Source organism: Natator depressus, chromosome 2 (assembly GCF_965152275.1).
Source record: "Natator depressus isolate rNatDep1 chromosome 2, rNatDep2.hap1, whole genome shotgun sequence".
In the NCBI taxonomy this organism is placed as follows: Eukaryota; Metazoa; Chordata; order Testudines; family Cheloniidae; genus Natator; species Natator depressus.
Window position 1 is genome coordinate 188,512,362 of NC_134235.1, and position 12,622 is coordinate 188,524,983.

Genomic DNA, 12,622 nt, shown 5'->3' on the forward strand with positions numbered 1-12,622 from the left:
GCCAACACAACATTGCTTCAGGTAGACAGAGCTGCATCACCTTATGCTCCAGTCATAGTTTCAAGGATTTTTTCACAATCTCCATGGCTAGGTGTTAATATTTTGAAAGATCAGATTCCAGAACCCAAGATGGCAGCTTCCAGGAAAGAAACACCGATTCAATTACAACCCACAAGCCGGATCCATTTGGCTGCTGTCCTTCCCTCCTACCTTCCCTCACCCATCTTTGTCACATTCTCATCCCCCACATAGTTCTTCTCACCCATGTCCCCAAGCCCTTACACTCACCTTCTCACCTCACAAACCCTCTCAAGCTCTCCCCCTACCCCAAATCCATCCCTACCTCCAAACCCTCCTCCTCCAACCCACCCCAATCCCTCCCCTTCATCCCCACCCCACCTCCAAACCCTCCTCCTCCAGCCCACCCCAATCCCTCCCCTTCAACTCCACCCCACCTCCAAACCCTCCTCCTCCAGCCCACCCCAATCCCTCCCCTTCAACCCCACCCCACCTCCAAATCCTCCTCCTCCAACCCACCCCAATCCCTCCCCTTCAACCCCACCCCACCTCCAAACCCTCCTCCTCCTCCTCCAACCCACTCCAATCCCCCCCTTCAACCCCACCCCACCTCCAAACCCTCCTCCTCCAACCCACCCCCGTCCCTCCTCTTCAACCCCACCCCACCCCACCCCACCCCACCTCCAATCCCTCCTCCTCCTCCTCCAACCCTCCCCTGCCTTAAACCCAATCTCCAAATCCTCCCCATTTTCAAACTCGCCCCCCACGAGCCCTCCCCTCACCAATCCTTTCCCCTCTTCCATCCCCCCTCCTCCCGCCCGTTCTGTCCCTCCCCAACCCGCTACGCTCCTTTAGCCGAGGTGTGACGGCAAGACGGTAGCACCTCCCTCCGGCGCATGCGCAGCGGTGACCCTTTCTCTGTGCCGGTTGCCCCTCCCTGGCCCCGCCCCCAGGTCTCGGGAGCTGCCGGCCGTTGTTGTCAGTGCGTCGCGCTCGGAGTCGCCGCAGCGGCAGGAGCCGGGGCCAGAGCAGGCGGCGGCGCTGGGCGCGGGACACGCAGAGCCGGACGCGGGCACAGGTCGAGCTGCTCCCCGCCGCTGTTTCGCTGCCCCGCCTGGGCCCCGCTTCTCCCGGGGGCGCCTCCAGCTCCCAGCGCGGGGAGCGGCCGGTGACAGGGGCCGGCGCCGCTGCCCATGTGGGGGGTGGCGTCCGGAGGAGCCGCTGCTGCGGGGGTACGTTACTGGCGCGGCGCGGGGGAGCGGTGTCCCGGGGCTCCCGGCCCGGCGGGGATGGCGGAAAAGTAGGGGACCGTTCCCCGGGTCCGGCCTGCCCGCCGGGGCCCTGGCTCCCTGCCGGCCGGGCAATGGCGGCTTCGCCCCGGGGAGGCGGCGGGGCCCGGTGGCGGGGCAGTTCCCTGCTCTTGAAGGTCGGGGCTGCCCGGGCTGGGGGAGCCACATCTTGTGTCTCCTCCTTCTCCCGGCTTAGGCCGGCCGGGTGAGGGTTGGTGCGGGGCTGGAAGCGCCTGGGCAGGCGGGAGTGTGACACAACGACCCCGTCCCGCCGCGCGCGTGCGTGCGTGTCTGTGACACGACGACCCCCCCCGTCCGCGGCACGCGTGTGTGTGACATGACTCCCGTCCCGCCGTGCGTGTGTGTGTGTGACACGACGACCCCCGCCCCCGTATCCCCGCACGCGTGTGTGTGACATGACGGCTCCCCTTTTCCCCCACGCGTGTGTGTGTGTGATTTGTGGTACTATCAAAATCCAAACACGGGCCAAGCAGGCTCTGAGGGAAGAAAGTGAGGTGGAGTTCACCCTCACACCCTGTGGAGGGCAGGGACACCTATCGTGCTTTGCCTGTTCTATGCTTTGTGTTAAAAGGGTGAAATCTTTCTAGCTAGAGAAATCCTTAAACCAGAATCCTGTTCACATTTTGGGGGGGATGATACTATACTGCCTCTTACTTTTTCAGGCCAGAGGCATAGCCAACAGGTTTGTTCAGAGTGAGCTGACATTCTTTCTTTGCTTAGAGGGAGTACCTCTGACAGACAGACAAACTGTAGGTGTCTCTCTTCCTTTGGCAACAGTTGTATAATCATGCCATTAACACTATTTCATTGAACTGCTGTTTCTAGGTTACTATCGAAATTAATTTGGCAAGTAGCCCTGTACTGGACAATGGCTTTTATGGACCTTAGTGGCTAGGTTCTGACACCCAGACGCCACCCCACTAACTACATCCATGAAATGTATCTTTTAAAATCTGTTTTATTGTTTTTAGTTATTCATGAAATCCTAGGGTAACTAAGGTAAAATCCATGCTATCTTGAACGTTGTATGTAGTTCTGATTGCCCCATCTCAAAAAGATGTATTAGAATTGGAAAATGTTGCCCTTCTCTTGTACAAAAATTATTATGGGTATGGAACAGTTTCTGAATGAGGAGAGATTAAAGAGATGGACTGGTCATCTTAGAAAAGAGACGACTAAGGCCATGTCTGCAATTACAAGCACAGCTGTAAGATCACTCGTGCAGTTGTGTTATGACGACAGGAGAGAGCTCTCCCGTCGACATAATAAAACTAGATCAACAAGCAGCTGTAGCTGTGTCCGCAGAAGAGTGTCTTCTGCTGACAGAGCACTGTGCACATGAGCACTTACACCGGCAAAACTTACGTAGCTCAGGGGGCTGTTTTTTTCACACCACTGAGCGACAAAAGTTTTGCTGACATAAGTGCTAGTGTAGACATGGCCTAAGGGGGAGGGATATAGTAGAGGTCTATAAAATCATGAATGGTGTGGAGAAGTGAATAGGGAAGTGTTGTTTTTCCCTTCACATAAAGGGAAAAACTCTGTAGTGACCTGGGGGATGCTGGAGACAAACTTGACTTATCTCCAACTGGATTTTTTTACTGGTACATATGATAACTAGAGCATCTGTGGAGGGGCGCTTTCTGCACACACACAGATTACTGAAGGGAGAAAGGTTTAAATTGTGGTATAAAAATGTTTGCTCATTACGGGACAATTTTACATCTGTCCTCCTACTCTATGCATCCTGTTAGAACTCAGATTGCAAACAAGTGACTTCCTCAGTGGTACCAGAGCAGTTCCTGAAACAATAGAGGTGTGATCTAAGACTTATAGCCATCTACTGGTGTGGATAAATTGTATCCAAATGATGTGAGTTTATGCCTTCCCTCTCTGGTGTACATGCTACTTAGTTAGTATATAGGCTGCTACATTTTTGTTTTTGAGCATTTTTATGGGGAATGCTTTTAGACCTCCAAAGGCACTTTTTTCCATGTGTAGGGGGGAGGAAGAAAATAAGGATCTTAGTAAAGTGGAATTTAAAGATGTGTTGAGACTGACTTATAGATTGTAAAAGGGTTAAGCACATCTTGCAAGAAATGTGCCACCAAGGAATTGATTAGTACTGAAATATTGTTGAAATCAGCTGAATTTTCGTTTTACGTAATGTGCTCCAATTGTCAACTGCTGAGACTGAGGAGCCAATTGATTGTAGTGAGTAGCAATGGCAGTTAGTTCTTGTAGGACTTGAAACAGATCAAGCATTAAAATACTATACAGTAACATGAGTTCATATGATTCCTCAGAGCTGCCAACAAAGCCAGAGAAGACCAGATTTGACATTTCAAATGTATTTAAAGTAATAAAAAGCCGGAAATCTTAAAACAAACAAACACAACCCCCACACCCTTCCTGTATTCTTTATATAACATAAAGAAGAAGGAGAAAGGGGGGGGGGGGGAAGCACAGACCCAATTTATTCCCTTAGTATGGTGGATGACATAAATTACATTTCATTCTTAGTGATATTCCCTATATTTAAATCCTATTAGAACTGAAGTAAACTTTTTAAGTGTGCCTAATATAAGTGACTTAATGCTTGCTTTCTTTCTTGTCTGATTGTGCAGTAGATCAAACAGTTTAAATTCTGGTAACTGAAGTGAATGCAATGTAAAGACATATTGGTACATCATTTTTAAACTGGACATGTGCATTTGTTATACTAAAACCTCTAATCCTCACCTTTCTCTCCTTCAGTCTATTCATAATGTTACAAAGAGAATCTTTCTCACACACTGCTCTGACCACCTCATCCTCTCTTCAGATCCCTCTTACTTCCTGCCTTCTGAATCAGGTTTAAACAGCTCTTCTCCAGTCTACATCTTCATTTGAATCTTGCTCCCTGTACTCTGCCAATACCTTGTGTCTGACCACTTCCTCTTTATCATTCTTGCTTTCTTGTCTCTCTTTCTATGCTGTCCCTTACGCCTAGTATATCCTTGCTGTCATGGTGTGCAACAAGCTTCCTCTCTTTCCTCTTTCATATACATCCTCAAAACATACTTTCATGACACTTACCAGTCATACTCCCCAACTGTCCCCCACTCCAAGAAATCCCCTGAAGTACTATAATTAATTTAAAAACTTTTTTTGCCGCACTGCTGTGCATCCAATCATCAGGTGGTTTGTGTTATTTTAGAGGGTAAGTTCCTGGGAGCAGGGACTTGTCCTTCTGTATGTTCTATACAGAGCTGAACTTACTGTGTGCGGCAAATAAATAAATACTGTCAGGTAAGTTAACAACTTAAGTGGTAGTACAAATTACTTCTGAAATGTAATTGACATTGAAATTCAATCACATCTGTAGTATAAAATAGCTGCTGTTTTAAGAGCACATGACAATAGTACACAGCATTTCAAGGATGTGCAAATTTGTGCATACAGTTAAAATTTCAGAGAGAATATAGCTAGTCAGTATGTAGACACCCACACAGAAATCTGGCCAGGACAATGGGGTTAAGAACCCTGTTGCAAAAAGAAGGTGGCATGCAATCTTTACTAATCACTAATGGACAAGATCTCTCTTTCATCTTAGACTGCATCTCTCAACTGCACAGTGAATGCTACTACCATGATGGGGCATTATATGAAGTTGTATGGAAGAGTTTCTATTCATTGATTCACCAACATGACTCCTGCATCATCCTGTTTTCTTCAGCAGGCTCACATCCCATTGGTGACCAGGCATAACCCAGCTTATCTTGAGATATAAGATCTCAGCTCAGGATTTTATGACTAAAGTTCATATATAGTAAGTAAGGAATGATAAATTTCACTTTTTTGCCAATTCTTAAGTAACTTAAGATGTTATTAATGAAGGTGTAGTATAGAAGCTGAGTAACTGGGTGGGGAAAAACTATGTTATTGAACTTTAAGGAAAAGCAGTTTGTGGCTACAGATCTCAGTGGGAAGGTTCCAGTATTATAAAGGCATATGTGTCCAGGCTAAGTTGGTATTCTGAACATTTATGGTATCCGACATTTATTAAACCAGTAATGCTCTAGGATTTAGTTCACAAGCATACTGTGGAAATCTTACTTTAGCAGGTGAGAGTGTGGCTTACAATAGGTTTTATATGTACTTGTCTCAGTATTCAGACATGGGACAGCATTTGACACTTCTAGCTCAGTCCACGTGGATTAAAAAAAATCTTGATTTGTGCTTGTTTATTGATGTTACCTTTTGTCTGAGTATGCTTACAATAATGGATTAATCTCATTTGTTTTTTTTTAAATGAGTCCCCATTGAAGAATCAGCTGAACATCTGTTGAAATGTTTTGAAGTCCAAGTATTCGTGTCTCTTATCTTTGTATATTCTACAAATATTTACTAGCCTTCCAGTGGAGGGAAATAATTTTTTTTTTAACTCTCTGCTTACCTAGGAGCGAGGGAAAGAAGAATGCAAAACTGGCATCAGTACTTGATATGGAAACATCATTAGACATTTGGAAAGGATGAAGAAAGTCTGAGACTTCATGAACAAAGAACAAACCCAAATGATATCTCTGAAAGGGGCACTGTCAAGGTTGGTGGAACCCAAATTTGATCAGTCTTTTCCTTCTTTTACAAAATCTTTGCAATTAACTTTCTCAAAATAAATGTGTTTTCCCCATTTAAAAAATAACCAGCGCTGCCATTCACGGTCAGACCTACAATAATAAAGTATATGCATGTTGCAGAAGGGTAGACTTTCATCAGAGTAATACATCATTTCAAGCTTCCAAACAGTTGTTCTAAAATGATGGGTCGGGAGGATGAAGAGGGAAGATGTTGAGGGATTTATAATTCTGAAGTTTAGGGAAAAATACTTGGTTAATGCCAATTAATCTTCAAAGCGAATCTTGGCTTGAGAAGATTATATGGTTTTATTTCTAGATTCAGGAAAGACTGACCAAAATGCTTGGTTTCTGGGCTGCTTCTTAGATTTGCTTTTTCTTTGTGGATGAATTGTAGTCAATTAATTGTTGGTTGGATTATGGGTAGCTGAGGTCTACTGTGGGTTTGTTGTGCTAGGGGAGAAGCTGTTTGCTGCTCTAGTGAATATTATGGTGTGCTGCAAAAAAAATGTTTGGGTATGTGAACTGTCAAAATGGATTTATTTCAGTATTATGAAGATTTGGTATAACTGAAGAAATTTTATAGCTAAGAATTTCTAGGTCTGGCTGTTCACAAAATAATGGACCTTTATAACTACATCATCCTGGCTACCATCTTGCTTTCTCCCCTGCTCTGTTACTTTTGCAATTACTATCTTAAGAGATAGTATTAGATGTCAGCAGTTTACACCATTAATGCTTTATTTTTTTTGGAAAGCTTTCCAGCCTTTCACTATAAAAGTCTGTGATAAATCTGTCAAAATTGAAGTGAGGTTGGAGAACAAATTATGATCAGAATCGTGGGTATTTTCTGGTTAACTTTCTCACCACACACAAGGGCTATAAATGAAGGATGTAAACTACTGGAAGTTGAGATTCCCAGCTTTCCAGTGGTGGTATGACATTTCTTTCTAGCTGTGATGATTCATAAGATATCAAAACTTAATATTTTCTAGATTGAGGGACCAGTGAAATACAGTGGTGGTGCTTGTCTAGGAAAGACCATAACAAGTCTGAGACTTGCAAAATTTTCATTCTTTGCTCTTTAAATATAAGACTACAGCACTTCACGTGCCTAGCTTTGGTACTTGGAATTCTCTTCCCAAACCCTTTGTATAAAGAGAGCTGGGTAGGAATGATGTTAACTGATGTGCCCCTCCCTCTGTTGATTCTATGTGCTATTCAAAATATATTGGTGATCAGTGAGATCATGAAGAGTTGGACACTTCCCTTGTTACATCTAATCTGATTTAGTTCCCTGTGGTTGACTTTTGAATCAAATTTCACCTGTTGCTTCCCTCAGGTGTAAGAAATCACTGTTGGGATGGAGTGGGCCATTTCAATGGCCAAAGGTGAAAGAGTGTTTCAATCAATTGGTTACAAACCTCTATTTAATCTTCTATCTTTGTGCCCTGTTGATATATGTTGGGCTACACATAGTGGTCTTCCTGAGCCCGCTATACCAGAGATACCTTTATATCCATCTCTTTTACCCCTGAAAAATACCTTCTAATGCTGTTATTTTTAGATTGAAATAAAAACTAAATACATAACAGGACTCAACAATGTTCATCCTGCAGGATGGTTCTCCAGTTTTTCAAACAGACTTGCGATCAGGAATGTCTATTGGATGATATGTTTGACAGTCCTCTCTATTTCCAGTCAAAACTGGGTTTTGTTCAGCCAAAAATCCCTCATAATAAAACATTAGCTTTGCTTTTATACCACTTTAACCAAATAAACATAAGTAATATTTTCTCTTGAGCTATCTTGAAAGCCATGTTTTGACCAAGTATATTTTTTTGTGTCCCAGTTAAGTACAGAAAATAAGACTTAATGGAAATGGATAATGCTTTCCATTAGCAGATATCAAAGCACTTCACAAAGGAGTTAAGTCTCATTATCCCCATTTTACAGATGGGGGAAACTGAGGCATACAGTGGTGAAGTGACTTGGCCAAGGGTCACCTAGTAGGCAAGTGGTAGAGCTGAGAATTAGAACAGAGATCTCCTGAGTCCCATTCCAGTGCCCTTGAAAGCATTAATGAAAGAATAGTAGTTGAATTTTTCAAGCTTAGAATATTTGAAATTTTGGTAGTGCACGCATATGATGAAATTTGTGTATTATAATAAATAATTATGTGCCTGTTTGCTACTAATGAATACTTTACTTTTCCTCTCAAACCTTGTTAAGTTTACGGTTGATGTCCTGTGTTTCAATTTTCTAAGCCTTAACCTTTTAAAACTGTTTTTAAACTGCCATCAATTATGAACCCATGACTTTAGATTAAGTTCACAATTTTGGGGGACTCTATTGCTGGATTTGCAACTCAGTTCTAGCTCACCTGTTGTGTAAAAATGGGAAACAAAAATGCAGCATTAATATGGAAAGTCTTCGTTATCTTCCCCTTGCTCTGACCCTATTTTTTCCTTCCCTTTTTGTGAATATTTGTCCCATTGAAGGTGCTGTTGTTTGAAAATTTCTCAATAGCTAATGCATAGCTGACTTTTGATCAAAAGCTTTTTGTGACAGGTTGAAGTTTGAAGACAAACTGTCACCTTTTAATCAGATTTTACAAAAGTGCATAGTTGCAGGTACTACGCTTGGTCTTGAGCCCTCCTGCCAACATTTTAGTGGTATTGGAAATCGTTCTCTTTTCTTTCTCTGTTGCTGTTAATGAGATGCACAGAGAATAGGGGAAAATCTCTCTTCCTATTTGTTCACTTTGTACATTTTCAGAACCTTGGCATATGGTCAGTTTCCCTATTTTCTCCGTCTTTTAGTTATAGTAATCTTAAATGCAGTAGTAATAGTTGATTTAAATCTCACTTTTGTCTCATCTCACGGTCTGTCTAGGTTTTTTACACTGCCCCATCATTGTGGTCTGAGCAGTTCACACAATTAAAGTTTGTGTGTGTTTAGAGTGTGTGTGTGTGTGTGTGTGTATATATAAGCTTCTCTTTTTCCTCCAGTGTGCAGAGAATGGACTATTTTGGGTTTTTCTTGTTGATGTTAGAGGAAGGTTAGGTCAAAGTGGATTTTGTATTTTTGACCTCAAGGTTAGCTTTCCTCATGCAGTACCAAGATCTAGTTTTATGGGCCAATCACTAAAAAAGGTATTTCCCATACACATGAAGCACATTCCAGAATTTGACATTACTAGTGGAATGTAGCTTGAGGTGGTGATCACTGAGTGAGGCGGTCAGATGGTTTGAGCCAGTCGCATGGAGGCTTTGGGGGAGGATGACTAAAACCTTGGGTCTTTTGCTATTTCATAGGAAGCCAGCAAAAAGAGTGGAGCACTGGGATAATGTGCTTTGGCAGGCTGTGTTGCTGAGCAGTTGGGCTACTATGTTCTGAACCAGTTTTAGCTTTTAATTTAAGATCATCAGTTTCAGTCCTACACATGAAGGAATAAAATAACTGAGCAGGGAGTTTGAGTATAAATTTCACTGTGGGTAAGTTCAAATTAGATAGAAGGCGCACAGTTCTTGTCAACTGTATTTAGAAATGACTTTTTTATGGCTGTAGGCTATTTGCGTACAGAGAAGCAGTGGTTGTGAGTTCTTTAACATGCTTCATTCTTCTTGTAAGCATAGCTTTAGTCTTTCTAGGATTTATCTTCCAGTAGCTGCTCTAACACAAGAAGTAGGGGCCACCAAATTAAATTAATAGGCAGCAGGTTTAAAACAAACAAAAGGAAGTATTTCTTCACACAGTGCACAGTCACCCTGTGGAAGTCTTTGCCAGAGGATGCTGTGAAGGCCAAGACTATAATAGGGTTCAAAAAAGAACTAGATAAATCCATGGAGGATAGGTCCATCAGTGGCTATTAGCCAGGATGGGCAGAGATGGTGTCCCTAGCCTCTGTTTGCCAGAAGCTGGGAATGGGCGACAGGGGATGGATCACTTGATGGTTACCTGTTCTGTTCATTCCCTCTGGAGCACCTGGCATTGTCCACTGTCAGAAGACAGGATACTGGGCTAGGTGGACCTTTGATCTGATCCAGTATGGCCATTCTTATGTTCTTCATCCAGTTGCTGGTTGTGCTGTTTAGTGTCTTCATATAGATGTTGAACAGGTTAAGGGAGAGGATAAATTGTTGTGGGAATCCACATCTGAAGGCTATTGAGGTGAAGGAGCATGTGCCCATCACAACTTAGTTTGATGTGAGATGACCAGCTGAAGCCATCTCCGATCCAGTGCTGCTAACCATGCCTGCATATGAAATGGGGAGTAGGATTTTTGATAGGAGTACAAATGTTTCTTTTTACTGGTCAAGAAGAGCACATTCATCAGTGCCATCATATCTCTGTTCCATGTCCAGCCCTGAAGCTTAATTGGATGGGGCCCAGAATATTGGCAGAATCTAGGTGGAGTTGGAGGTGACCTTGCTCAAGAATAGAAGGCTAGATACTGGATAGTAATTTCTTAACTAATGGTCAGACTGTGATGTGGTTCATGGAGACTGTTAGGCCTCTTTTTTTAGAGGAGGTATTAATGAACTCAGTTAGGGGGCAAAGACTTTCTCAGTACTTTCACTAGCTGACAAGAGCATGGATTAGGGTTGCAGCCTCCCTCATGGCTTCGTTTTCTTGCAGTGCTTCCTGTTTGTCTGTGAGCATAGACTGAATTTGGATATAGAGCGTTTCTTGTGCTTGATTCCTGGTGTTGTGAATGAATGACCTTCTCTGAGAAGTAGGCTAATTGTTCTTTGAAGTGGGAGGTATTGGGGTCTGGAATTGAGTGGAGACTTTCTGGGTTAGAAGACTTTGTCCCCTTTTTAAGACTTGTTCTGTTTCTTTTACAGTCCCATGGCTATGTTTTTGTAGTGCTTTTTTTAATTGCCAGATACACTTGTTGAAATTTTAAGTAACTTTTTAAATACAAAAGGGACTTTCATGTATTGATAAATGATCACTAAATTTGAGTTAGAAAGTGAAATCTAGTACCTCATTCTGAGTGGTGGTAAATGGGAAATTGTTACCCAACATATTTTAACCTCACTGCAGTAGAACATTGATCCAAGAAATGAGGATGTTTCACCTCCATTTTTTTTGGCATATTTTAACACCTATGTTGCAGCACATAACAGTATTCTGTGATTCAAAGTTCTATTGGCATTACTTTGAATTCTGATGATTAGCTCCCCTGTTTTAACAAGAACATGTAGACTTCAGCTTTTAAGGGCTTCTATATTTGACCATTTTTTATACTGTAGACATGTGGAAGAACTAATTTATCCAAACTACAGCTTCCTTGAAGTGTTAATCACACATTGTATTTTCCAAATCCAAGGCACATCAAGGGTATCCAGTTTTTGAGAGAAGTTTTTGGGTATCATGAGATTCCTCTAATGCCCTTTGAGTAAATTTTCTCTTGAAATTCCATTACTCTTCATCCCATTGTGCCTTTGAAACTCACTTTCATCAAACACATGGACAGCATGGTTTTCTGACCGGTGCTGGTCAGCAGTGCATTGCTTTAGTTAGGGTGTTGGCAAAATATTCTTTTTGAAGAACTCATCTGCTGAATAACTTCAGAAGTATTCTATAAAGCCCACGTTGTAATTATTTTTGAATGGCTTACACTAAGGATGAAGTGAATATATGTAATCATGTTTCTCTTTCTATGTTTTAGATATGTTTGGCAGTGAAAATGGATTACTTATTTGGAAAAAATATTCTTATATGAGAAGATCCCAATTCCAAACAGTTTAAACATTATTCCTTCTTCAGGAACAGTATGGCAGGCTTCAAACGAGGGTATGATGGAAAAATTGCTGGACTGTATGATTTGGATAAAACCTTGGGCAGAGGCCACTTTGCTGTGGTCAAACTTGCCCGGCATGTCTTTACAGGTGAAAAAGTAGCAGTGAAAGTAATTGACAAGACCAAACTGGACACTCTAGCCACTGGGCATCTTTTCCAAGAAGTTAGATGCATGAAACTAGTGCAGCATCCTAATATTGTTCGACTGTATGAAGTGATAGACACCCAGACCAAACTTTACCTTATCTTGGAGCTTGGTGATGGAGGAGATATGTTTGATTACATCATGAAACATGAAGAGGGACTTAATGAGGACCTGGCTAAGAAATACTTTGCTCAGATAGTTCATGCTATATCTTATTGCCATAAACTACATGTAGTTCACAGAGACTTAAAACCAGAAAATGTTGTCTTCTTTGAAAAACAAGGACTTGTGAAATTGACTGACTTTGGCTTCAGCAACAAATTTCAGCCTGGAAAGAAGCTTACTACCAGTTGCGGATCTCTAGCATATTCTGCTCCTGAAATTCTACTTGGGGATGAGTATGATGCACCAGCAGTGGGTAAGTCACTCTTCTTAAATTTGACCAGTAATGTTAACTTATGTACCTCAGCATTTTACCAGTTAGACGTTTTCCCTTCCCAAATAATGCCATCCTTAGAAAAGAAGTCTTATAGTAAAGATTGGATCACTGAGTCAAGGTTACAGTAGCTTTATTTGAAGGAGACACTATTTAGTCTATTTAAGAAGAACTTTCAAACTGCTTGTTAAATCTTTTATTTTTATCTTAAACCTCATAAAAATGGAAACCCATGCAATATATGGACTGGATTAAAATAAACTATCAATAGTACGGTGTATGCAGT

General features: G+C 42.3%; 1 protein-coding gene across 1 annotated transcript in view; it reads left to right on the plus strand.

Moving 5' to 3' along the window:
* Positions 1-1,080: 1,080 nt before the first annotated feature.
* Positions 1,081-12,622, plus strand: part of SNRK (SNF related kinase) — a 79,921-nt gene continuing 68,379 nt past the window's right edge. The window contains exons 1-4 of the mRNA XM_074945598.1: positions 1,081-1,250; positions 4,924-5,139; positions 5,771-5,913; positions 11,625-12,318. Coding sequence (XP_074801699.1) covers positions 11,730-12,318 — 589 coding nt within the window. The 5' untranslated portion in view covers positions 1,081-1,250; positions 4,924-5,139; positions 5,771-5,913; positions 11,625-11,729. The remainder of the gene's footprint in view (positions 1,251-4,923; positions 5,140-5,770; positions 5,914-11,624; positions 12,319-12,622) is intronic.